This window comes from Durio zibethinus, chromosome 18 (assembly GCF_047325235.1).
Source record: "Durio zibethinus cultivar Kanyao isolate XHJ-2024 chromosome 18, ASM4732523v1, whole genome shotgun sequence".
Classification (NCBI taxonomy): Eukaryota; Viridiplantae; Streptophyta; class Magnoliopsida; order Malvales; family Malvaceae; genus Durio; species Durio zibethinus.
Window position 1 is genome coordinate 9,535,740 of NC_143179.1, and position 25,890 is coordinate 9,561,629.

The following is a 25,890-nucleotide window of genomic DNA, read 5'->3' on the forward strand; positions in this document are numbered from 1 at the left end:
GAAAAGAACCACTTTTCCTGAAGGATAATAAAAAATCCATGTGTCAAAACCACAACTAAGCAGAACTAATCACACAAAAGGTACATGGCTAAGTTGCCTAGATAACAGTATCAAAGCATGACTATATTCTCATGCTTTTCGACTTTAGTGTTTTCAAGGGTGTTTTTATCAAATAAAAGCATCGAGCAGACACAAGGAATAGTGTATCAAAAGTGAAAATCACAGGGTTATAAGTTCTACAAGCAACAACACATGTAAGAAAACATTCTTTATAAATTGCGGATCAATGGTCTCTTCTGTCAGTTTGTTGATGATTGCCTCATCTAACTGAAACTTACTCCAAATATTTACACCTCACATTCTTGATTCTTGCAACATTTTCACACCGCTCATCAACACATAACTATAACAAAAATAAAATAAAATAAAAAATAAAAAGGCAAAAAAAAAGGGCTTTAACAGCACATACTCACTAGGGCCGTGTCAATGGTCCAAAAGGTCTAAAGACTTCAACATGTAAGGCCATGTCTAGGAACCTACACTTTCCATTCTTCCAGTTAAATGGCTGTAAGGAAGCTTCAGAGGCAAACAAAATTGCTGATCCACTGGTGGAGCATAAACTGCCTTTCGCTTTCTCATTGTTGCATCAACATTCATATGTTCACCTTCAAAATTCTATTCACTTGAAGATGAGTTCAAGGGGTCATCTCTACTGCTCCTAGGAAATGAAGATAAATATTTATCAATTGGTGGTGTTAGATCACTGAACTTGTTCCACTCTAGAAAGGTTGAACCAGTGTCTTCAATTTCCTGAGGCCGACCGTTTCCAGCACTCATTCTAGGTGTTGAAAGCGGGCCCAACCGCAAGGATAGATCACAGGCAATTTCATGTGGGTTGTTAGAAGTATTTCTAACATCTGTTTGGTTCATCTTATTTGAAAAGTCCATATCAGAAGAGAAGAGGTTATGAATGAAACCCATCTTAGCAGGCTCTACAGTGTTAGAAAGTGACTTAGGGAAGATTCCAAAACCATGCCGCAGTTCATCCAATTTAAGGTGGTTTCCATAGCAAAGAGGATAAACTGAATGTAGATTAGGAGGATACTTCTCTATACGTAAGCATTGGTTATTACTAGGAAGAGAACCATTCTCAGATGCAAAAGGAAACTTGTTAGTGGTGCAATTACTGTTCTGGGCAATGTGTTTCTGAGATTCAGGGCCCAAATGAGTCATATTCATGGTTGTGGGTTTCATTAAGCAGCAATAACTAGCCATGCAATGTGAGTTAGTTGTGAGATTTCCTTGAGTAGTGTTCTCTGCTTCTTGTGTGCCTGGGTGAAGGTAACATCTTGGATTAGAATTGCGTTGGCTCCTCAAGGTTCTTCTTGCTGTGCAGCCCAAACTGAGAGCAGCTAACCAACAATAAAATAGATAAATCACATCTCAGGAAAAAATACACTTTATAAAAGGTACATTTGAAGCGAGTGCTGTTCAAAATTAAGCCAGAAATTATCCCAGAAGCAACAAAGACCCAATTCCACTTATGCATATTTGGCTTCAGATTCAAACGGAGGAAATTAGGCAACAGAATTGAAAGGGTACCTTCAATACAAGGTTGAAGAAGCTCTCCGGTTTCAGTACTCTCATCGCGTCTAATGATTGTGTTAATGGCATCATTTGTTCGATTCCGGAGGGTTTCAAGGTCCATGTACTCAGCCTATGAAACAATTAGAACGCAAAATATGAGCTTGACAGATCAACAAGACCAATCCAATCCCCTCCTCTAAAGAAGAAGAAGAAGAAAACCTAAAACATTACTTGGTTTTCCAAAATATACAAGAAAAGAGCGGGTGGAAACAATAGAAAAGATCGCGATCAAGGTTTGTTCTTTTCATTTGAAACAAAATATAGCCAAGCAGAGGAGTATAAGCAGTGTTAAGTTTGTAATTGACAGTGGCAAAAAGAAAATTTTTACCTCAGAATTGGCTTTGGAATACATAATTTCTTCTGCTTTTAAGACAACAACAGGGAGTTTCTCTTGCCATTCCTTGTTCTTCTTAGTTGCTGGGCTATGAGTCTCATTTACAACTCTAAATAATTCAAATACATAGAAAAAAGACAAAAAAAAAACTAGTGATAAACAAATTTACTGAGTGGGAAATAAATGCAAATAAAAGAAATATATAAAGTAAGAGTGGGAAGGACCTGATAATTTCTTGAATGAGAGAACCTCTCATGGGTTGGTGTCTATCACTGTGCCAAGCTCTTCTCTCACAGACATAAGGTCTTGGACCTGGTCTAGGCATCTTCAATGATTCTTTGAGTGAACAAGGAAAGACAGAAGAGAGAAGGCTTTTTGTTTCTTCAAAGAGAAACAACGACCACGGCACCGTGTCTTCAGCTTTTTGATCTAGTGTAGTTAAGAAGACCTAGGAAAAGAGGTAAGATAAGAGTTGAAACTGCACGATCCTCATCGCCTATCCTTGTGGTAGCTTATGTTTTGATTTCCTTTTTCATACACTGACCAAAACAGAATGCAGTGCTGTTACTGCTGTACCAAGCAAAATATAAGAAGTTAAAAAGAGAGAGTAATGGGGGGGTTTCTTGATTTGGGGCTTCCTTTTCTTTCCTTTCCGTCACAAACTCAATAATTTGAAAGGGGTTTGATTGATGAGTTTGGTGTGTCCCCCACTCATCCAAATGCCTGTTTCCCCAAAGCCCCAAGGGTCTCTCTTTTTTTTTTTATCGTTTGTTTTGGCTCTTTTGTACTATCTTACTGTCCTGGCCATAGATACATGCTAGTGGTAGGGGTAGTCGAATTGATCACATTGTCACTGTCGGTGGCAATCTTTGTAACCCCAACCCCTTGCTTCTGCCTCTACAAAGACTTGCCAAATCTTCACATTTCACAAAACCCTGGCAAAATTTTCATCACAATTCACACGCCCGAGCGCCAAAGAGATGTTGGTCCTGGACCCATATTTAGCCTGCTGCCACTGCAGATATGCCGGCCTACGGCGATATTTCATGCTAAGAGGCCCTAGACATCACCTAATACAATTTGGGTGGTTTCAAACTACTGAGTCAAGATATTTTTTTGAAATAGTAATCTAACAAATCATGGTGATCGAAGAATAGTGTTATCTCTTGTGTTTTGATGCAATGGCTTTGGGTTTGGTTTCCTCCTTGATGGTGTTGGATTTGCTGGGTCAAAATTCATGTTTAGTTTACTTTATTCTCGTTTTCTGTAATTAAAAAGTTTTTTTTTTAAATTAAATTTTTTTTATGAAATTAAAAAGTTCAAGAAACATATATTCCTCTTGTAAATCCCTATTTCTTTTTTAAATCCATAAAAACTCTAATAAAATTAAAATATCAAGCATCAAAAAAATATTTAATCTTCAAACTTTGATCAGCGTATTCTTTCAACTATATCTTAATAATATTTTATTACTCTTAAGATTTTTCAAAATTTTCACAATAATGATTGGATCAATAATATACTCAGATTCATTTTGGTGCTATCATAATTGCATTAAAACTTTATCATAAAAATGGTATTCTTGCTTGTACCCAGATGGCTTTGCTAGATACAAAATTCAATGACTATCAACATTACTTGACATAGTTAAGATGACGCTAAATACATGAACTATCTTCTTTATGGTTTTTCCAAACAATAGCATGTCTCTTTATGATCTAACACTACTAGATGTCTTAAAAGTTCAAGTGCAAATTGTAGGAACTAAGATAAAAGGATTCCAAGCAACACTTCACTATCCAATGACATATAAAATTCAAGATCATACCACAAATTTGGCTCTACCTAACTCTAGTGATGCTGTATTTGTAAAACTAGAAGCTGCAGATAAAAATCTTAGATGTGTTCATATTCCAAAGTAAATATCAAATGAAAAACTTGTTGCTTTACTTTCTAAGTCATGGACAATAAGTTACCAAAATATTTTGAAGCAAGATGAACTAATCTAACACTTTGATCTTACCTACAAAATAAACTCAGATGGTACTGTGACAATTGAGTTTGATCACAGCAAAGAAAAAGAGATTCTTACCCTAATATCTTGCCTACATAGTTTATGATACAACCATATCAAGCTGAACTAAATGTATTAGTTACACACTTCAAACTTAAAGGAAAACTTGTATACGCATATAGATATCTAAAAGACCATTACTATTGGGACATTGATTGTAGATGCAAAAGATGTCAGAAAGACAACTATAGAAGCTTTCTTGATGATGATGATGATTACAAAAAAAAATTTTAAAAAAATCTTCACAGCAAAAGCTAAAAGAACAATATGAAAAATGAGACCCTGAAATTGATCTCCTTGGTGAACTCTCAAAAAAATTTTGATTATTATGTCATTTAACCAAAAAAAGAAAAGCCAAATCTTTCATAAACCTATAAACCCCAAAAACATCAAAACCTAGAACCAAACCAATTTTTACTTTAAATGTATATAATGCAACCAAATCAATCTTCTTATTATTCAAAATTTTCTCTTTTCTAAGAATTCCATAGAGATCAATACAAACACATTTCAAAAATCTCAAATCTTATTGACAAAGATAAGCATGAAAACCAAAAAAGTGTTTTACGAGCAGAAGCAATTTTGAACAGGCAGATAGAGAACTTTATTCAACAGAATATATATTTATATAGGATATAGCACAAGCTAGATCAAGTAAGCCAACATTTTGATCAGAGTCTCGTTAACCTTTAGAATATTATTTTTGATATTCAGACAAGGATAATAACTCTATATCAAGAACTCAAATACACAGCAAAAGCCAAAATTGGTTATACCCATGCTTTTACAGAAAGAGAAAAAGAGATGAAAAGTCTGAAGTTTCAACTTACAGATACTTTAAAATTAACTCCATAAAAAACAACAGTAACAACCACCAACCTTTAGTATATTTACTTCCATTAATACCAGAATGCATGATACTCCATACCAAGCCATGCTTCACCTCAATATTAACCTTACACCTCACCTTCACCTCAATATCAACCTTACACCTCACCTTCACCTCATAAACATTTTTTCACACATTTTCAATACAAACCTCCCCTTACATCAGTACCTTCACAATTAAGACAATATTTTACACTAATGTCAGAGCAACCAGAATAATCTCCATTTAGCACAACTAAAAAGTGGATTCACAGATTTAGAGAAAAATAATCAGTTGACCAAAAACCTAAAAAAATTGTAGAACAACCATTTTCATAACCTTCAAAACCAAAACTAAGCATAAACACCATTGCTACTTCCTCAAACCCCACCCCTGAAATCACCTCTCTTCCAAAACCACCAACACAACTCATGATTTAACCCAGTCTAAATATTTTCGTAGAAATGCTACAACAAATGGCATAAGAGCATCTTCTTTAAGTTTTTATTGAAGATGTCTTTCTTACCAAATATGAAACAGAATCTCAAATAAAAAATGATAAACTTTTAAACAACATGATGATTTAAATGATATACTCCCATAAATTTTCATGATAAAACTAACAGTTGAAGTTTCAAAAGATAACCCTAAAGTGCACAACCCTAAAGTAATAGATGCTAAACAACAACAACCCTCTTCTCTACAAACACATGTCCCTTTTTTGACATCAAAGTTTTCGGTGGTCATAATTAATGATATTCATCCTTTCAAATGGCCTTCAAGATTTGAAAAATTTTTAGCATGGGAACTTGTTGAATTAAACTCTAATCCAATGTTACGATGAATATGATTTGAATTAAATTTGTTTTAAGACTGATTGAAACCCTCAAGAATTTTTAGGATAATATTGGTGAATATAAACAGTTACAATTTCTCTAATACCCAACAATCATAAAAGTTGTATATCAATTTTCAGTAATATTTTGTGGCCAACAAACTCACAGATTAAAAAAGCTCAGAGAATAATTTTTAAGTTAAAGTGCTGTTCACTTCATCCAAAAGACCTTGACAGACATTATCAATAGTTTTTTCTAATATTTTTACATACTTAGTGAATTTGATGATGTCAACCTAAAGCAAACTTTTCTCAACTCTGTTTCAAAAAAACTTGCTTAGTAAACTAGAACTCAATTGAACTTAAGGTATTTTGATTGGAGAACAATGAATCTTAATGAAATCTATAAGATGATGATAAGAGCTCTTAACAAAATTTACAAAGAGAACAAATACATTACAAATTTGGTGAACAACTTTAGAAAGATGGATAAACCATGTTCTTACTCTTCAATATGTTTACATATTAAATGTTTTTCTAAAGATTTCTCATGTCTTTGCAGTTAAAAGAAAAAAAAAAACACTTTAAAAAGATCAGATCCCCTAAAAGCTCTCATTTTTCCAAACATAAAAAACTTTTCAAAGCTATAAAAAAACCCAAAAAATTCTAGAAATTCAAGTTTGATAAAAAGAAAAAAAACCCAAAAAAGAAAGAAAACATATGTTTTTTTGTGGTAAACCAAGGTATTTTACAAAAACTATCCAAAGTCAAACAAAAAGTCAGTAAAGATGATACATGATATTACTAATATATTTGGTATTAATCTTTCAAATAAAGACCTTAAATCAGTTTTCTTCTTTGATGATGAACAGACTAAAAGATTATTATTCATGATCAGATAATATGATGATGAAAGCTCAGACTCAGACATAGATGACTACTCAGAAGATGATCATTATATTGAATTCATGACAATTTAAAAACTCTAAAAAATCTAAACCTTTCAACCTTTAACAATACCTTTAGCCCTAGCACCAATCTTTAGCCATAAATACTCTTATTCTATAATGGTCAGAACCTTTTTTAATATAAGTGTTGTCCAAACTATAGTCAACCACATTGTTTTATCCAAAACCCTTTGAAAAAAATAGAAAATATTTTTCAAGATCACTGACGAGAATGTATTCTCTATAGATTTTATTAGCAATCTTATTACCTTTTAAATATTCTCAGGTTGTTGATGACCCAAAGAATTTTAAGATCCTCACTTTTGCAAAAGAACCTAATTATTAGTTTTGATATTATTACCAGTATACTAAGTTTAAGACTCAGTGAAAAATGTGTCAAGTTTGAAAGTTATTTTCAACCTTGAAAATATCTTTCAAACCTCTTCACAATCCAAACAAATTTGTTTCAAGAATTTAAGTAAAAGTTCATTCAGATTTCGTGTAAAAATCCATTTTGACAATACCTTGATTTTTTTATTTCTCTTTTCCTTCAAGACAGATGAAAATGTCAATCTCATAAAAGCTAGTTATTCAAGAATAAACCTAGATCATATGAAGCTAGCAATTGTAAAATGTTCACAGCTCAAAGCTTAAGAATTAATTAAAATAACCTTCTTCTTCATAGGTGTGTAAAGTGTTTTATGTCAATAAAATATCAGAACAAGTTTCTGAAAAATTAAGATTGGTGATTAATTGTAAGTCTCTTAATGTTTTCTTTATAGATGATAAGTTTTCTCTTTCCAATAGAAAATCATTGTTTCGCAAACCTGTCACAAGCTAAATTTTTCTCAAAGTTTGACCTTAAGGCAAGATTTTGGTAATTATGTATACATCCATTGGACAGATACAAAATGATATTTTGCATCCTACAATACTATTTTTAGTGGATAGCTATGCCCTTTGATTTAAAAGTAACTTTTTCATTGTTTCAAAAAATGATGACAAAGATTTTTGCCTTAATTTTAGAGCATGCACTAATCTACACTGATGATATTCTTCTTTTCCTTTTAGATATCACATTTCATGCACGGTTATTAGATAAGTTTTAGATGATTGTCCAAAAGTATGAAATCATGCTCTCAGAGAAAAAAATGATCATTAGTGCCATACAAATTAATTTTCTAGGTATACATTTAAAAAATGGTTAGTACATTGCTCAATCTCACATTGTTAAAAAAACTTGAAGATTTTTTTGATGAAAATCTCTCTAAGGAACAAGTGCAATAATTCCTCGACATAATCAATTATATAAGTAATTTTTTTTAGATTTTACTCAGATAACTCATCTTTTTAGATAGATACTCAAGAAATAACCATCCAAGTGATCCTAGAAGTAGACACAATCAGTACAGATGCTGAAGAGAATATCGTAGTCACTTCTAACTTTAAAGATTTCATTAGATGAAAAGAGAATATTACATATAAATGCAAGCGACAAATATTGATCAACAATATTGATTGAAGAAAAAAAATGAAAATAGACAAATATGTGAATACAAAAGTGGTAGATTTAAAAATTCAAAAATCTATTATCATTCTACATTAAAAAAGATTTTAACAGTGAAATATGAAATTCAAATATTTGAATTTCACCTCATTGGAACCACTTTTTTGTGAAAACTAGATATGTTAATTTTTGACTAGATGCTTAATTTAAAAAAAAAATAGATGCCAAATGTACAGTTACTCAGACTTTCATCATGTTTTTAAAGTATTCCTTCACTACAGAAAGGATAATGTTCTCTTAGATATGTTATCCAAATCTCTTTTTAGTTCTTTAAAGATCATTTTTATAATATCAATGATGAACCCATCGCCCTCACTTTTTTTTCTTTTAAGCCTCATCTTAAAAAAATCCTTTGTTCTTCCCTAAAAAAAACCTCACCCTAATGATGAATTTGACTTTTCTGATGAATTTTTCAATATTTTAGTTGAAAAACTTCCTCCAGAGTTACTTAGAATTAATCACAACTAAATCCTTTGACCAAAAAACCCTACATCTCTTGTTCAAATACTAGTCTAAGATACTTAAAAGATTTAGAATCATTTCCATTAGATCCCATGGAATACACCCAGACTACCTTTTCATTCATCCTTTCAAATTCCCTAACCCATTTTGGTTCCCCAAAAAATCATTTACTTTATGTGGTACCTTTGTCACATTCACTACATTGTTATAAAATTCTCACTTCCAAAGCTTAAAAGATTACTTCACACTTTTCACCTATTGACCATTAATCCAAAACCATCAATCCAAAAAGAAATCAAATGAACCATAGTCATCAACACCTCATATTTTTCTTCTAATGGTTTAGACCCATTCCCATATGGATCCAATAGATAGAAACCTATGAGAGATATACTAAAGTATTTTTTTATTTTTATATCATTCTAGTCTTTCACAGATCTTACAATTATTTGATAGATGAACCATAATATTTTTCTTACATGGTAATTTATAACTCACAAGGTTATTCATTATCAAATTTCTTATTTGACCATCTTACTAAATACATAAAGTTTTAAGGATAGATATGTGGGATAAACCATAAGATTTCTAGTCAAATTTAGCCAAAGCTCCAAGATAATATTCATAGGGTAACTACCCCTTGCGATATAACTACCAATTCAAGATTGATAAGAAGATTTATGAAACAAGATTTGATAGTGCATGGAAATAACCTCTTCTTGAAACAACAAGATTTGAACTTGACAATCTGGACCAATAGATTGAAACCCCTACTGGATTCCCTTTGATATCATTAAAGAAATGGAATGGCAAGATTCACAAGATTTGTACGAAGATTTTGACCCAAACCAATACTTAGAAAATATGGATTATGATTTTACTTCAGGTGCAGATAATTCATATTTAAACCTATCTCTAAAACATACCCACCATTCTTTCAAGTAATGATTTGATCCAGTTAGAAATTTAGTCATAGAGTTGAAGCTAGAAGAAATTTTTTATTTTAGTCTAATTATGTATAATTATGTGTGATGATTTCAAGATGCGTTGAAGATTGCTACAAAGACTCCAAGATAAAGTGTGATAATGATATGTCAACACCAATGTTGACATCAACATCAACATCAACTTAAGTTTTACTTTCATTAACATTAACTTTATGTCTATTTTATACTTTGTGTCAAGATATGCTTTAAGTCATTTTCGAGTCAAGTCAATTTTATTAAAGCTACTTTGATAAAAAAAAAAAATCTTGCCTTGACTTTATTAAAATTACTTTAATTCTAGTAATTTGCTTTATCTTAAGTTATAGACCTGATGTAATTATTATAAGTCTCATTTGCTTATTTTTCTCCTTATATAAATTTATAACTCATTTTTGGAGAAGGCAGATCATCTTTCACTTAGAAGTTTTTTTTCTCTAAAGAAGTTTTATGTAAATATGTTTTTCTAAAACCTTTCATCTTTTTTGGTGATTCTTTCCTCTTTTTTCAATTGTTAGGTTTAAAATTAGAAAGAGTTTCTATATGATAGTTTGCATTGATATAAGTGAAGTATGCTCTGTAATTGTCACAATATTATGGGTCTTTTGTATCGAAAAGCCTTGTAGAATTGTCAAGCAGACTATTAATCCATTTAGTCAAAGAAAAGTTACTATACTGATGAATATTAAAATAGGCTACCATAGTGAAAGGCATGTCTCCATAAAAGTTAGGCCATCAATTCGACGTTATGCCAAAAAAGTGTTAAGTCTTGAACACCGATTAGAATACATTGATTATATTTTTGAACTGTGAACTACTTATATTTGGTATTACCTTGATGTCGGCAATTGATCTTTGTCTACTTGCTATCAGAGCCTAAGGGTTACACTCGTCTACTAAGAGTTACGCTCATCTACTTGGTATCAGAGTGCAACTTCATATAAAATTTTAGTTCTGTTCTATTTCTGACATTGAGTTAGATAGAATAAGCCAAAAGAGTCTTCTTTGTTGTAGATTTCTTAAAAGTTAGTAATTCGTAATCTTATACCTTTAGATCTTCGTTTATAATACCTTGGTTATATGTTTGAATTATGAACTGCTTATGTTTAATATTACCTTGATGCAGACAACCGATCTTTATCTACTTGGTATCATAGCTTAAGAGTTACACTCGTCAGAAGTTTATTATTATCCTGATTGCAAAAAAAAATGTCTATTCGAAAATGGAACTTAAGATGAATAGATTGAATCATCAAATATATTGGTTAAATTTTTACTAGTTGAAGTTGATGAAATTCATTTATTACAACACCTACCTTTCACAAAACATCTTAAGTTCTATACATAAAAAAAAATCATTAATTTATTGGCCTTGAAAAAACCCTTTAGTATTTGAGCTCTATATTTGCACCAATTTGTCTTCTATCATCAAATTCATCACGTCTTCTATCTTTTGTTGGTTCATTATGGCATGGCACTATGGCAAAGTAGCTCTACTAAAAGCTTTTTAGGTGCATGAAGTTGATGGGAGACTTTTAGGATTGGCAATCTAACCCAAATCCGTCGAGTTCCCATCTGACCTAATCCAATAGGATCAATTTTTTTTAAAAAAAATCAGATTTTGGGTCAAATTAGTTTTTTTTTTAAATCGAGATTAGGTCGAGTTTTAAACAAACCTATCATGACCCAACCCGATATATATAAAAAGTTATTTATTTATTTATTTAATTTTATATTTATATATATTAGATTTATTTGATTTGATATGTGCATTTAAAAATAATATTTTATTAATTTTAAATTAATTACAAATTTATGCATATATAAACCAAATTAAATATTAAAAATTAATATTTTAATATTAAACCAAATTAAGTTCGAAATGAAAAAAACTTGCTCTCATCCAACCCTTTGCCATTTCTAAGAACATTGAACCAGGCGAGCGGTGTGGGCCACAAACGGAATCCAAAAGTTTTTGGGCCCAAAAAGGACTAAGCCACCCACTAGCCGACAACACATCTTGTTCTTCATTTGTCTTCTTCTCTTCGGCTCTTCCGAGCGACTTGAAGTCTCAGCCTCCTTTGAAGATTCACAGTTACTGAAGGATTTTACATGAACTTCCCATTCATTTTCAAAATTATTTTTTAAATATGACATCTTATGATGTAGGTCCAATTCACTTGCATGTCAGCCACGTATAAATTCCATCAAATTCGAAGCATCCATCTAGCAATTAGTTTAAGGTATAAGCAACTGACTTACCATAACAAGCATCGATTTATTTCTATATAAGACCATGCATCAAAATGAAAATACCATAAATGGCAACTATTTTCTGGCCTTTATGATTTTTATTACATAATTATGAAAGCATGCCTGAATCATTTTGCGCCGTCGATTTAGCATATGAAAACACCAAATCCCACTTTTTTCTCACTCTAATGTCGTTTTCTTTCGCTATCTAAATTTTTTTTTTTGCTTCCTCTGTCTCTGTTTCTCAAAGTTGCTCTCTTTCGGCTTAACAGAGAAAAGGAGAAAAAACCATGCTGTCCCCCACCCCACTCTCTCTTTTTTGTGCTTCGCTCCTCTGCTTGCCTTTAGCCGTTGTTATTACACTCACTCTTTTGACTTCACTCACAAAACCATAACTGGGTCAAAGAAAAGCTTCATCGATTCTGAACAACGACGTTGGGAGCTACGACAGGTGGGCGGCGCGTGGAGCGGATGCGATGCTGCCGGCAGTTAAGTTGGAGGATTTTAGAATTGGGTCCCAGTGTAGGTAGCTTACACGTAAGCATGCAAGGCTTGTAGTTGGCGAGCTGATGACTTGGGCAAAGTTCAATCAACCAGGGGGTGGTGTCATGGTCAAGCCTCGCTCCTGTGACATTGAACCGAGCAGCGATTGAGATCGAATTGGTAGAAAAGCGGTTCTAAGGAATGTGAGTGTGCATTCGGAGCTTTGGAACATGATGTTAATATGTTGTGAGGGCAATGGGAGCCTTGGGCCGTAAGATATACGAAAAAGTTCGGGATAGTGATCGGACACCTTCGAGCCAAGTAGTCTGGTGAGTGTCATCTGTGAAAGTAGTGTACGGGCATTCCGAGCATGAGAATAGTTTGGGGACATTGTGTGTGGACGATCTATGTCCTAAATCTCGAGATATGTAGGTAAGTATAAGGCAGTATGCCGGTGCCTTGAGACCAATTAGCCAGTAGGTGCTGTCGGTCTAAGCCATGTGCGGACACCTTCGAGTGGGTTGGTGGAGCAACGAGCAGAATCAAGGAGCAATGGTGACCAAGAGGAAGGTTACGGGATCCTGAGTTAGCTGGAGAAAGGCCCTGAGATGGCTGGACAGAAAAGTGTCCCTATTTCAGACATTCTTACGGTCACTAGTAGTAGATTGAGAAAATCTCTAACGCTTTTTATAGGGGGACGTCTGGTGTCAGCTTTCCACTACCCCTTTGGCTAGCTGACAGGCGGGGGCCTGACTAGTCTGAAGTGAGCTACTCCTAGTCACTAGTGGTGGCTAGATGGGCGGGCATCGTAAGGTCATGAGCGTGGCACAATGTTTCCTCGGGTCACGGTAAACTCGGGGGCGGTTGGGGCCGACGTGCCTCGTATCGCGCCTTTACATTGAACCATGAGGTTAGACGATAGAGATCGTTAGGCCCATCGGTTTTTCCTCATCGAGCCGGAAGGATCATGCAATGGCGTTTATGTAGGAGGGATGTCATCGAGCCAAAGGGATGTGCGGGCTAGCAGGCAGGCATGCTGCTAGACTCCTGTGGCCAATCGGGAGAGGTGTGCTGCAGCTGGGGTAATCCACCCAAGTCCCTTGCGGGACTAGCATGATGGTTGGTGTTAACCATGCATGCGGGCGGTTGGTCCCCTTGCGGGACTAGCATAATGGTTGGTGTCAACCATGCGTGTGAGCGACTGGTGTGCTGTAGCTGAGGCAGTCCACCCAAGTTCTCTTGCGGGACTAGCATGATGTTGGGTGTCAATCATGCGTGCGGGCAGTCGATACGAATACTAAGGGTCTAAACCCTAAGAACCGAGTCCCGTGGGATGAGACGAGTCTAGAGGCTCCGAGCTGGTTGCCGACCAGCTTAGTTGTGGGCTTGCGTAAACTTGATACAGGAGCTTGTGTGCGACACGGGCGGGCATGGTGTTGGGTTCTCACCATGTCAAGAAGTGATAATAATCATGAGAACCGGGGCTGTGTGCCCCTACGAGATTGGAGGGTCGGTGCTCGAAGCATTAAGCTTTGCGACCAGAATTGAGTGCTCATGGTCACTTAGAGAATCGTGGGTCGATGCGCGATGAGAGATGGGTTCCTCTCTATAGAGTTCGAAATAAGCAATCCTACGGAATCAAAAGCCATAAAAGGCTCGTGGGCATGCGGCTTGAAGGATCAAATTTGGTTGGTCCGTGAAGAAAATGGATACGGTGAAGGCTGATCTTGATTACGAGTAATCTTGATACTGCATGGACGCGTGGTTTCAATAGGAGGAACACTTGGCCCGTGACAGGTGGCCTTGGACACGTGTTACCCAGTAAAAAATTACTTTCCCACCCTCGTGTACATGCGAGATCCACGTGGCAATGTGCCAGCAACTCTGACCCACGTGGACTGGAACGGCAGCACCGATGGTCACCCACGCATGTACGTGGCGTCCAAGGTGGGGGCCCATTTGATCGTGCAGCTAAGAAAGGACAAGCCTAGATCTGATGACGACGGAGCCAACGACTCTGATTAGTCGTCTAAGAAACAGCGGCGTGACCGTTTACTGTTCGCCCGAAAGTTCTCCCGGGATTCCATCCAGCCGTTTTTGAGTATAGCAAGCGACGTCATGTTAAAGGATAAAGGATTTTTTTTATGTGCTGTCCGGTTGTGTGAATGGTCTTGTTGTAAATTTCCTCTGTTTTCCACAGTCAAACACCTGAAAGGAGAAAGCTGGGGAAAAAGCCAGTTATTTTGTTTATGTGAAACGTGCCTTAAGCCAAGCATCGCACAAAAACATGGATGATCACTCCATCAAAGGGTAAAGGAACCAAATAGTGAATACGGAACCCATGTTGTAAAAGATGAGAGATTGCTGCTCCTGAAGCTAAAGACAACGGAGGTCTTTTTCAAAGCTATTAACATCATGATTCTTGATTTGAACTAAAAATCGGGTTCCATGTCCGTTGCCTTGGCAAATATTTCATTTATGATTTAAATAATGCTCAAGTATAAGAAAGTAGAAGCATTGAACTAAAAGCGAGCGATATGGTTAGCTATCTCATCAGTAAACAAAATTCTACCAGCATAGCTTGTTATGTAAATGAAATTAGAAGAAACATCAAAGCTGAGCAGTATTAAAACATACTAATTTTGAGGTACAATCCTCCATAGACAATAACGTAGAGCCCACAAAAATGAGCAGTGATCCCAAATAGCGGCCTAGATCAACAAATCTGGCATTCTGGTTTAGAAGATTTTAAATGTTGGTCTAAAGCAATACAAAACACAGTTCTTTTGAAGCAACACAACGGCCATATAGAGGTGGAGGCATTGACATTGCAAGAAACCCAAACCTAACTCTTTTATCACTTCACCAGCTAAAGTGAAACCAATGGCAGACCTAACCAGCGTGAGATTTTAAAAGTTGACATGATAATCTACAAATGGTGATGAGAGAATAAAATTTTTAGGATAATCAACCCCAGTTAATTCAAACAAATTTTGAATTTTACTATAGAGTCATTTCAATGGTCTTAAGAAAAGGATCACGATCACACAAATGAACATAAGAATGTCAATATTATAATATTATAAAACACAAAGAGATAACACAGCCGGATCATGAATCTCCCGCATCAAAAATCCCCACAATCAGTAACCATTTGAACTCGAAGTCTCCTTGCTCTCCTCTCCTCCCCACTTTTGTGCACAAATTGCAGGAACAACATCATATCATCCCAAAGAAACGAAAAAGGTAAAGAAAACCAGAAAAGAACACAAAAGGGCGGCAAAGAAAAGTAATCTGTTTCTATGTGGAAAGATCAGTAAGGCGTATGGTAAGAACCGGATGGTGGCCCCATCCCATTGACTGGTGGCATTCCATAAGGCATCACCGGCATTAGTCCAGGTCCATAGTATCCAGGGTTGCTCATCTTGGACAAACTAGCTTGACCTTGCATCCCATCCCTTGCATATTGCTGCCATACCTGCTGTTCCTGGACAAGCAAATGCTGTTTCTTCTCCATGTCAGCCATTTGTACATATGAAGGAGGTGGAACGGTCAAAGATGCAGCAAATGGGTCCTGATTGACATTCTGAACTGTTCCATCCGGTGCTGGAAGAGCCAAAACTGGTGTTGTGCTCTTCCCTGGCCCTGGCAATGCCACACTACTGGCACTCCCCCCACTCAACTGGGCAGTACTAACATGCTGCCTTACCATTCCCTGATCATACATGCCATTCAACAATAATGGGTCAAGCCCACCACCCAAAGCTGCCTTTTGCCTTGACAAGTTACTAGCTGACTCAACCAAAGCCAATTCCCAGTCTGCCTTCCCTGGCTCAGCAGCTGGGGTTTGCCAAGCAGATGTCACTTCAGGCTGCCCATTTGATGGGAAAGCTTCCCATGATCCATTACCATTATTAGCTGGAGGACCATTAAATAAAGCCAAAGCCAATTTGTTGCCCTGATCATCAGCTGTAACAGCATCATCCCTCAAATTCACTAAATCGTCTTGTGGTTCTAGGTGTTTAATAGTTTCAGGCTCTGGGGGTGGTGGTGGTGGAGTGTAATTCTCTGGCGGAGGAAGTGCCTTTATTTCATTCATATCTGGTGCAGGGTCTTCCTCTTTGGGTGGAGGAGGAAGCTCCTTCCTTTCTGGACTCTTTGGCCTCTTAGCCCTATCCCTCAAAAACTCCTCCAATGTCTCCAACAACTTACTCGTAATCCTCTGCACCTCAGGATACTCTGATGATCTTGCCACACCTGTATCCTTACACCAATTATAAAATGCAATCAACTCATCAATCTGCTTTGCTACACTTGCATATGCGTCAAATGCCTTAACACAATCCGAATACTCCATATCAAAAAACCTATCAAGCAACAAAGCCAAAACCTCACAAATATCCGCATACAACTGAAAACTCTCTTTCACAACAGGATACAAAGCAATCAAGATCATCCTACTATTCTTAGCCAATCCTATAGGCCGGCATGACAAGAACCGGTCCAGCAACCTCTGCAAGTGACCCATCTTCCCTAAAATCCTCTCGGGCTTCATTTCCCTCAATGGGGTCACTGTTTTCTTCCCCTCTCTCCCATCTCTCCCCATTGCCTCACTCATATCACCATAAGATCTCGTTCTCCTAGTCATCCCATAATTTCCATATCCATTATCACTTCTGAAATCTACATAATCATTCTCGTAGGACCTTGATGGCGGTGACTGCAAATTATCTCTTCCACCATATCTATCATCACCATTTCCATGACTACTTCCGCCGGCGCCACTACCACCGCTGGTTTTCCTATCGAAAAGCATCAATTCAAGTCTTTGATCCAAATACATAGCATAAGTTCTTACAAAAGCGGAATGATCCCACGAACTCGAGTGCGCCTCATCTCTAAAATCCGACATATTCAACAGCCTCGTACCTCTTTTCGTAGCATACAAGATCTCTTCTTGAATCACCGGATCTCCGTCATTCAGCAGCCTGTGAACAAGCACCAGTGCTTTGAGTGCCACGATCCAGTCACGTGTCTTCCCTAGCCGTTTCGACAAGGCCGACATGCACGCGTGAACGTACCCACGAGAGTACGAGGTCATATTGAGGATTTCTCGAATGTATTTCTCGTCGGCAGGGTCATCGTCGTGGCTCGTGGCTTTCACGATCGCTACCTCGAGGTCCGGCGCCATGTTGCTCGCTACCTTCGCTATTCCTATGCTCGTTTGGTCTTTAACGGCCCCAAGCGCTTTTCGAATCGTGCTCGGCGCCATCTCGACCGTTCGATTTCAATCAAAATCACCTCCTTTGTTTGTAAACTGATCTAACAGAAAGGTCACTAAAAGCTAAACTCCGAAGTAGAAATCTAATAAATTTAATTAAAACTGTTAATAAAGTCCGAACGCAAACGAGAAAAAAGAAAAAAAAAAGATTTTTTTTGAAATTACCTTCTAGATCTGCGGCGTAAGGAGGCGAAGAGGAGCTTTGCTGGTCAGCTGCAACGGCGCCGGATCCGTTGACTTTTTCAGCGAAGAAAACCCAATTAGCAACAAAAGGCAACGGTTTCTTCTTTCATGTCCAAATTCTTTCTTTCCTCCGTGTAAGAAAAGTCTAGGAGAGAAAGACGAAAATGGAAAAGGTGGATTTAAATAGTGGATTGGGGTCCGGTGGCGGGAAGTGAACGGGGCCGTCCGTTGAGTTGGATGTAGGAGATCTGGTAAGAGACAGCTATTTTAGCGGAGATGTCGGAGGAGCGTGGGCTTGTTGTCGGAAAGGAACCACCTTACGTGTTTCGTTGGAGTAAAAAGAGATAGGGAGAGTGGGTTCTGATTAGATGCTTTGCGGGCAATTGTTTAACTTGCAATACTACGCTTATCGTTTATAGTGACACCGACATTAAAAAATTATTTTTACTAAAATGGTAAAAAATAAATAAAATTATTTTTACTAAAATGGTAAATACATCTATATATATATATATATATATATATATATATATATATAGGAAAGATGTCGGGATCCGTACATGGATTTGTATAATTTTCTTTAAGAGTTAAAATGATAAAAATTAATTTATTTGATTTATTAATTATTTTTTTAATAATTGACATTATGCTTGTTAAAATTTTAAATTTTAATATTTATAATTTTTTTTATCAAATTACGTCTTTTTTATAAAAAAAAAATGATAAATTAAAACTTTTAGACTTTGGAGTCTAGATATGAGTTTTATATTACACTAATTATTTATGATCAAATTCATCATTTTATTTTTCCCTTCTTCTTTTTGTTTGTTTGTTTTGCATTGATTTTTATGAAATTAAAAAAAAAATTGGATTTTAATGTATTTAATATTAAAATTAATTTTTTATAAAATTAAAGTTTCATAAATTTTAATGTGAGAAAATTTAAAAAATTGTAAAATATAATTTTAAAATATAAAAAATTAAAAATATTAAATATTAAAAAAATGATTTTGAGACATAAAAAAGATGGATATAAAAAAAAATTTACCGAAGACAAACAGAGTTATGAAATTGGATGTATCCGTTATCCCATTGAAAAATAATCTTTAATATCATCACAAAAGCAGATAGCTTATATTAAGTCTTCCAATTAACCATCCATTTATGTTTGGACATGGTTCAATTTTCTGCTCGGCATTTTAAATTTTGGTTAAGACCACGTGGTAGTTCTGTTCATAGCTGGCCCTTGATGGCCAAGGACCAAGGAACCAGCTTGATCAGCACATTGTAAATCAAATCTTTCTGTCTCCTAAACCTTAAGTCCTTCGTAATTAATTCAAATCTTAATATTCTTCTTAACATTTTCAAGCAACATTAAAAAATAGTAGAAAAGAAGTAATACGATTTTAAATTATCATTTACCAATGTTGTAAATTTTAAATCTTTATTATATTTTATCGTTTAATTTTAACATTAAAATTTATGATTTAATATGAACATTTGAATCAATTATTTATATATATTTTTATACTCATTCCCTTTTCCCTCCTTTTTAATTCCTTTATCTTCTTCAATTTTCAATTCTCTGATTTTTTTTTTAAAGAAAATTATTTTCTTGTTTGTTGGCACTAATTTTAGGTATTAAAGATCGGTTTTTTAATGGTAAATTTGGTATATTTTTCTTGTGCTTTTGATACTCTTCAATAGAGCAGCTTTATCTTCTTATAGTTTCCCGTGTGCTAATGTAATTACACTCTTTCAGGTAAAGATGAAGAATTTTTCACCTGAAATTGACTCAATGACTTACATGATAGTTCATGTTCAATGTTTCTTAACTTTTTGATGAATTTATTGTATTGTATCTTTGGCAGATGATAAGTTCATGTTCTTTTCTCTATGTTCTAAGACGTTGGAAGATTATATCTTTTAAAAACAATGAATCTTTGACAATTTCTAGCAGCAACACGAATTTGGTTCTCTTGAAGACATTGACGAATTTGGTTCTCTTGAAGACATTGATTCATACCCTTCCTCTTTCTGGAACCTATTTGCTTTACATGGTACCATATGTTTCTTTCAATGGATAATTGTTTACTTACTGTCTTCTTGATTTTGACTAATAAAAAAAAATCGGTTCTTTCTCTTTGTCCTTGTCCTCGAAAGCTAGTGACAGTGGAGTCTGTTCGTGGAGTAAACGTTCCCATGTACACAACTATTAGGCGAACTACTGTTGTATTTACGATGATTGTGGAGTTTCTTCTGGCAGGACAGAAGTATACATCATCTATAGTTGGAAGGTAACTGTTTCTTTGATCCCTTTCATGCTATTGCTTCTCATAGGACTTGTCTGTTTCTCAATTTGCTTGAGATTTATTTATAAAAGCTTAGATTGTGCTTCATTGGGTTGCTAGGAGCATTCTACTATGTAATTTTGAAGCCTAAGTTTTTTTTTTTTTGGTTAATTTTCACTGAGAGTGCCAATACAAAATTTGAAGATGGTCAATAGAAAGGCCTATGATAGCTTTGGTTTGTTCCCATCAGATGGGAGCCAAGTCCAAGATTTGTTTGTCAAATTGCCAATTCCCTTTCTTTAATGCACACAATAGATATAAGCAAAATGGCATAAAAGATTTGTAAAAATTGGAATTATATTGAAGAAAAAGATTGTAGCAAGCAAATAACTAAAATAAGTAATATGAGCTTTATCTTGCGGATAATATGTTGACACTTTGACACATCTTTTATATGGTTTTCTGCTGATTTCTGTCTAGTTTTGAGATTGTGGTTATGGTAGGATCCCATTCTTCCTTCTGCTATGACTCGACCATCTTCTAGTTGTACATGTGTTCAATTTTGAGAGTTCCACCAGGTGGTTTTTAAAACCTTAGATGGATAATGTTTGTGAATCAAAAATTTTAAAAGTCCTTTTACTAGACATGTTTCTGATTTCTTCATTTAACTGAAAAACTTTAAAGATGTTATCAGTGTTGGGTTGATTGTTCTTGGCGCATTTGTGGCGGGAGCTCAGGATTTGTCATTTCACTTTTACAGATACGCTGTTGTTTTCTTAGCCAACATCACTACTGCAGTATATCTTGCAACCATAGCGCGCATTGGCGGTATTCTCACCTTTTTCTTTCTTTTTTAATTCTTTTAATCGCATTTCATGTTCACTATTATGACATACTTGTTGTGTGCTTGCCTACATTTCCTCTTTGTCAGGGAAATCTAGCAGGCTTAATAGCTTTGGGTTTATGTGGTGTAATGGTAATTAATGACTCTAACTAGAATCACATATCCTTTACTTCCATGGCCACATAATTTTTGGTCCCATTTATACTTAAGATTAACTGAATTTTTGCAATAGTTATGATATGTGGATCGGTTTTGTTGTCGTGGACATTCTTCATGGCGACTTGAAGAGTACAATAAATTTTCCTCACCTCTTTTCACCTGGTTTCTTGGTACGTTTTGCTCTCTCAATCAAATTCCTGTATCAATGTAGATATTTATTTTTATGTTTGGGATTTGCCTCTTTGTTCCATAGTCCTATTTTTCACCTGTTGTTGCAATGCTTCTTAGTTTTACTACATATAACTCGAGAGGTAAAGGAGATGCATTTTTCTCCTTTTTGGACAGGCTGTGTTGATTCTTTCCTGTACACTAACTTTCTTCTTGATTTACACTATATTCTTAAACACAACTCTCAATTCAGCTGTCACACAAACCATTTGTGGCAATCTGAAGGTTTGTTTACATATTTCTCAAATCCGATTCATGCATTGTCCTCTGACCATCTGACAGCCATGGAAAAATAATGATCTGCAATTTCTTTCTCACTTTGCCTAATTGTGTTTAATTAAGGAACCATCATAATGAAGTTCTAAATGCTAAAAACTTTAAATGGATTATTCATTAGATTTTGAGCATCTGACTTTGCATATGATTTTGGTAGCTTCAGTATGATGATGCATTTCTCATCTCCATTTATAGATGCCACCTGCAAGGTATCACCATTTTTTTTAGGCACTGGATGTCCTTTTTGGCCATGATTACTGTCATGAAGCACATACAAGTTTTTTTTTCTTTATCAGAAAAAAGGTACATATTTTCCACATTTTTTTCTCGGATTTGCTAGTTAATAAGCTGTTGTAGCATCTTTTTACCATTGGACTTGGCCGGGTGCTATTTGGTGGGCTTCCCTTTGACTGTAAGTGCTCAATTTATCTTGTTCTTGCTGCTAGTAAACATGGGACATAAATTATTAGTTCATTTATTTCCTTCTGAGTTGCACATGTATGATGGGACTTGATTTTTTTTTTTTTACCGCTGAATGTTTAGGGCAATTGCTGGGGTTTGTTGGTTCTGCCTTGTATGCCTACTACAAGCTTGTGGGGAAATGAGTAGCCAGGCTAAGAAAGGAAGAAAGCTTATGGGGAAATGATTATCGGGCCGATGGAAGAAAGCTACCCTTCAAAAGAAAGGAGATTTCACAGTGAGAAGTTGCTGATCTAAAGATTTAAAGGAAACTGAGGCCTGCTTGCAATTAGAACCAATGTTGTTGATTCTCTGCTCATCTTACCATTTTTTACTTCTCCTTTTACCCTCCCTCCTTGGGTTCATAGGAATGTTAAATTTGGTGAAAATTTGTAAACTTGAACAGTTATGATAGCCTACAACTAATCCGATTGTATATCTGTTGTAGGAACCTTTTTTTTTTTTTTGACAAATTTCTAACAATATACAGTATTTGGCTTTCCATTTTTTTAGTAAAAAATAAAATGTTCTAATTCCCCATTATCTTCATTCTGTTTCATTACTCGGCCCTGTTGATTCATAAACCTGATTCGGCCAGAAAGGTTTTTGTTGGTGCTAAGATGGGACTTGAGGACAAGAACTTGACATCACAAGTACGAGGTCAGTTAAAAACAAAGGCTGGAGTTGTATTTGACATTTCCGCTTTGAGGCTTAACTCAGTTCCAAGAAAAAGAGAAAAAAATAAAAATATAGAGAGAGAATGTGAAGAATGAGATGCCAATACGTCGGATGACAGGGGGTATTTATACTTGTAGAAGGGTATTGTCGGGTCAAGATGACTCAAGTTTGGAAATTAGGTCTTGTCGAGCGCTAATGGCTGGCTGATATATCAGCTTGATCGCATGTGTGTCAAGTGCGTTAAACTAGCAAGGCCGGGGTAAGCTTGATAAATCAGAATAATATGCCGGGTCAACCTGGCGCAAATGACTGAATTACCCGATGGTTTTGGCCTTGGGGAGCATAAAATGCTCTCATCAGTTTCCAAATGGAATTTACACCTGAAATTTGGATTGGAGAGGCAGTCTTGTAACTTTGAATTCAATTCTTCTTTTTCCGGTTACATTCAAACTTCTTTCTCTGATTGACCATTTCTCTAATTTACTCGTCAACCAAACTGCCTAACGAGAAGCATTTACGAAACAAATGCCACGTGCAACAACTAACACTATAACCGTTAAGATTCTCTAACTTTCAGAGCTTTAAAAACCTACCAGAGGAAGCCAAAATAAAACGCAAAGGCAAACGCCCATTACTTCTTTCTTTCTCCATAATCTCTCATTCAGAATCTCCACCGACACAAGTTCCTTAAGGTTAACGATGATGCGTGTTGCTTTCTCCAAAGAATCAAATTTCTTCTTTCTTACACACCACCTTGCTCAAATGGGTTGAGCTTTCGATATATAGTTTTTCCAGACATAAAAGCGGTTGTTTTGTTCTTTTTTTTTTTTTTGTGTGCGTGTCTTTTCTTTCTTCTCCTGTTTTTCTTGACAGCATGTTGAGAATCGAAGTGGAGGATTTCGTTACTCCAAGGGCTTCTTTGGAGAAGCCAAGGAGGTCTATCTCATTGCCACTGCCATCCCTGGTCGGTATCAATGGTTTCTCTCTTAAACATTTCTCTTATTCTAAGCTTCCCGAAGAGCCCATCAAGCTCTCCGTTCAGAAATTGGATGGCTCTTCCTTTGGTACTTTTCTCTCTTTCTTTTCCTTTCTGGGTTTCTATTTCAGAATGTTGAGAATTCAGGAATTGTCAAATTTTGGAAATCCCAAAAGAAATCATTACATTTGTTAATGACTTGTTTTGCGGTCCATTCGTTTGGTTTTGCAGATGTTGAAGTTACAAAGTCGGCTAACATTGCCGAGCTCAAGCTGGCAGTGCAAGATGTCTTTAGTCATATGCCAAAGAAAGGTCCTGGCAAGATTTCATGGTATGTACTATGCTCTCCACTTATTTTATCTTCTTTTCTTTGCTATGCCCACATTGTATGAATTGCACAACTCTTTGTACTTTGGAGGTTTTTTCTCATCCTACACTCAAGACATGGATGTATTAGTAAATCTTGATTGTTCATAATTTGATTAGTAAACGAACAGAATTGAAAAGAATTTTGATTGATGTGTTATTGACCTTAAATTGCTTTTTGTGATATGATTCATATGAATCCGAATTCTACATCATGGAGGCCGCATGTTTGGGGACATTTTTGCTTGTACTATGATGGTCAGAAGTTGGTCGTAGACACTGACCATATCATAAACTATGGCATTAAGGATGGTGATCAGGTTTGTAACATGTTTCCTCAGTTCTTAGAACATAATTTGACATAATATTTAGTTCCCATAATGAGTTATATTAATTTTTTTTTGTTTATTCTATTCAGCTTCATTTTATTAGGCATGTCACCTCCAGCTATAACCTGACAAAGATTCGATCAAAGAGAAGGATTGTTGCTCGAAAGCAATCATATCGGTAAGACTTTTTACATAGACTATTCCTCTATGTTAACCTGTTTTAAGTATTACAAGTACCCACTTTTAACACCAATAAGAATCTGCCACAACTGCTTATGCAAGCAAGACTGATTTTGGCTGACCGGCCTTATTCCACTATAATGACAACGTTTACTGTTTTCGAATCTGTACAGCATTGGTGCCCCATTCTAAACCTCAAATTAGTTAGTATTTGTGAACTCTATTTATTTAGTAAACTCGATTCCCCATCACTGCATTGCTATTTATACTAGGACTTGGAATTGCAGAAGCCATGAGACAGCAATCCATGAACAGGGAAGTTTGCAACCTATTGTGGGTTGTATCATTCATAGCTGTCACGTAATGGTGCTAAGACCGGTCTAATGAAAATGTTAAGAGGCTTAAGGATATCCTCCTTTTGCAGACTCAATATGGTTAAACCTTGAAAATTCACCTGGCAACTATATACATCTTCTAATGTTGTTATCCTTTATCAAAACAGTGTATGATTAACCAGTTCGGAATATGCAGGTCAATATCAAGCTCAACTAGTTCTTTAGAGAGTGAACAGAACGATGAAGAAGATGATGATTATGATGATATGGAGAATGGAAGATATCAGAGTCTCAAAGATAAGAAACAAACTATGATTGTACAACAAGAATGCCAGTTTGGCCACTTATGGAGAGGTCGGTCGTCATATTCAAGGATGCCAACTATTAGAAGAACAGGATCTAGTAATGGCAAGGTTTGCCACCCTGGATATGGTTGTAGTTTCTCAGGGAATTTTAGGAAAATCTTACAGCTTTGGGGTAGTGCAAACTATCCTCTAAAGCGTGCATGAAGGGAAGACTAGACGGTTGCCGAAATGCATTTGGCTTGGATCCAAATTTAGTTACTGTCTAGCATTTTGATTTGGTAAAATATTATTGTATTTCATACTATCCTAATGCATAAACCATTGAAATTTCCAATGCTTGACAGCTTGAAGCGATCCCTAGGCCTTCATGGTGATTCTTTACAGGGCTTGAGTAAGCCCAATTTTAACCCTGCGAATCTCGATGTATCTAACTATAAAGAAAGAGAACCCATATCTCTGTATTGGGCCAATGACAATTCTGATGGACTCACTGTCACCCTCGACTCAAGTCATTTCCCTTGGGGTCCAGTCCACCGCAGCCTCATCA

At 35.7% G+C, this 25,890-nt stretch overlaps 2 protein-coding genes and 2 pseudogenes across 5 annotated transcripts; 2 read left to right on the plus strand and 2 right to left on the minus strand.

The window, feature by feature from the left end:
- Positions 1-256: 256 nt before the first annotated feature.
- On the minus strand, positions 257-2,955 carry LOC111300439 (uncharacterized). The gene is made up of 4 exons (XM_022896069.2): positions 2,206-2,955; positions 1,976-2,090; positions 1,603-1,717; positions 257-1,412 (listed from the first exon to the last, which is right to left on the minus strand). The coding sequence occupies exons 1-4, from the start codon at positions 2,304-2,306 to the stop codon at positions 676-678; spliced, it is 1,068 nt and encodes a 355-aa protein (XP_022751804.1). The 5' UTR covers positions 2,307-2,955; the 3' UTR covers positions 257-675.
- Positions 2,956-15,505: 12,550 nt separating this feature from the next.
- Positions 15,506-18,298, minus strand: LOC111299381 (putative clathrin assembly protein At4g32285 pseudogene; annotated as a pseudogene). 3 transcript variants are annotated; one of them, XR_016329795.1, is made up of 2 exons: positions 17,900-18,298; positions 15,506-17,770 (listed from the first exon to the last, which is right to left on the minus strand). The product of XR_016329795.1 is annotated as a putative clathrin assembly protein At4g32285 pseudogene, transcript variant X2 (transcript). The 3 variants fall into 3 exon arrangements; XR_016329796.1 differs by having other exon boundaries at positions 15,506-17,775; XR_016329794.1 differs by having other exon boundaries at positions 15,506-17,817.
- A 793-nt stretch (positions 18,299-19,091) lies between these two features.
- LOC111300906 (UDP-N-acetylglucosamine transporter UGNT1-like) lies at positions 19,092-22,393 on the plus strand (annotated as a pseudogene).
- Positions 22,394-22,821: 428 nt separating this feature from the next.
- Positions 22,822-25,868, plus strand: LOC111300907 (uncharacterized). Its single transcript, XM_022896485.2, has 5 exons — positions 22,822-23,916; positions 24,060-24,159; positions 24,415-24,514; positions 24,613-24,701; positions 25,235-25,868. Exons 1-5 carry the CDS (start codon positions 23,727-23,729, stop codon positions 25,545-25,547), a joined length of 792 nt encoding a protein of 263 aa, XP_022752220.1. The 5' UTR covers positions 22,822-23,726; the 3' UTR covers positions 25,548-25,868.
- Positions 25,869-25,890: the final 22 nt, after the last annotated feature.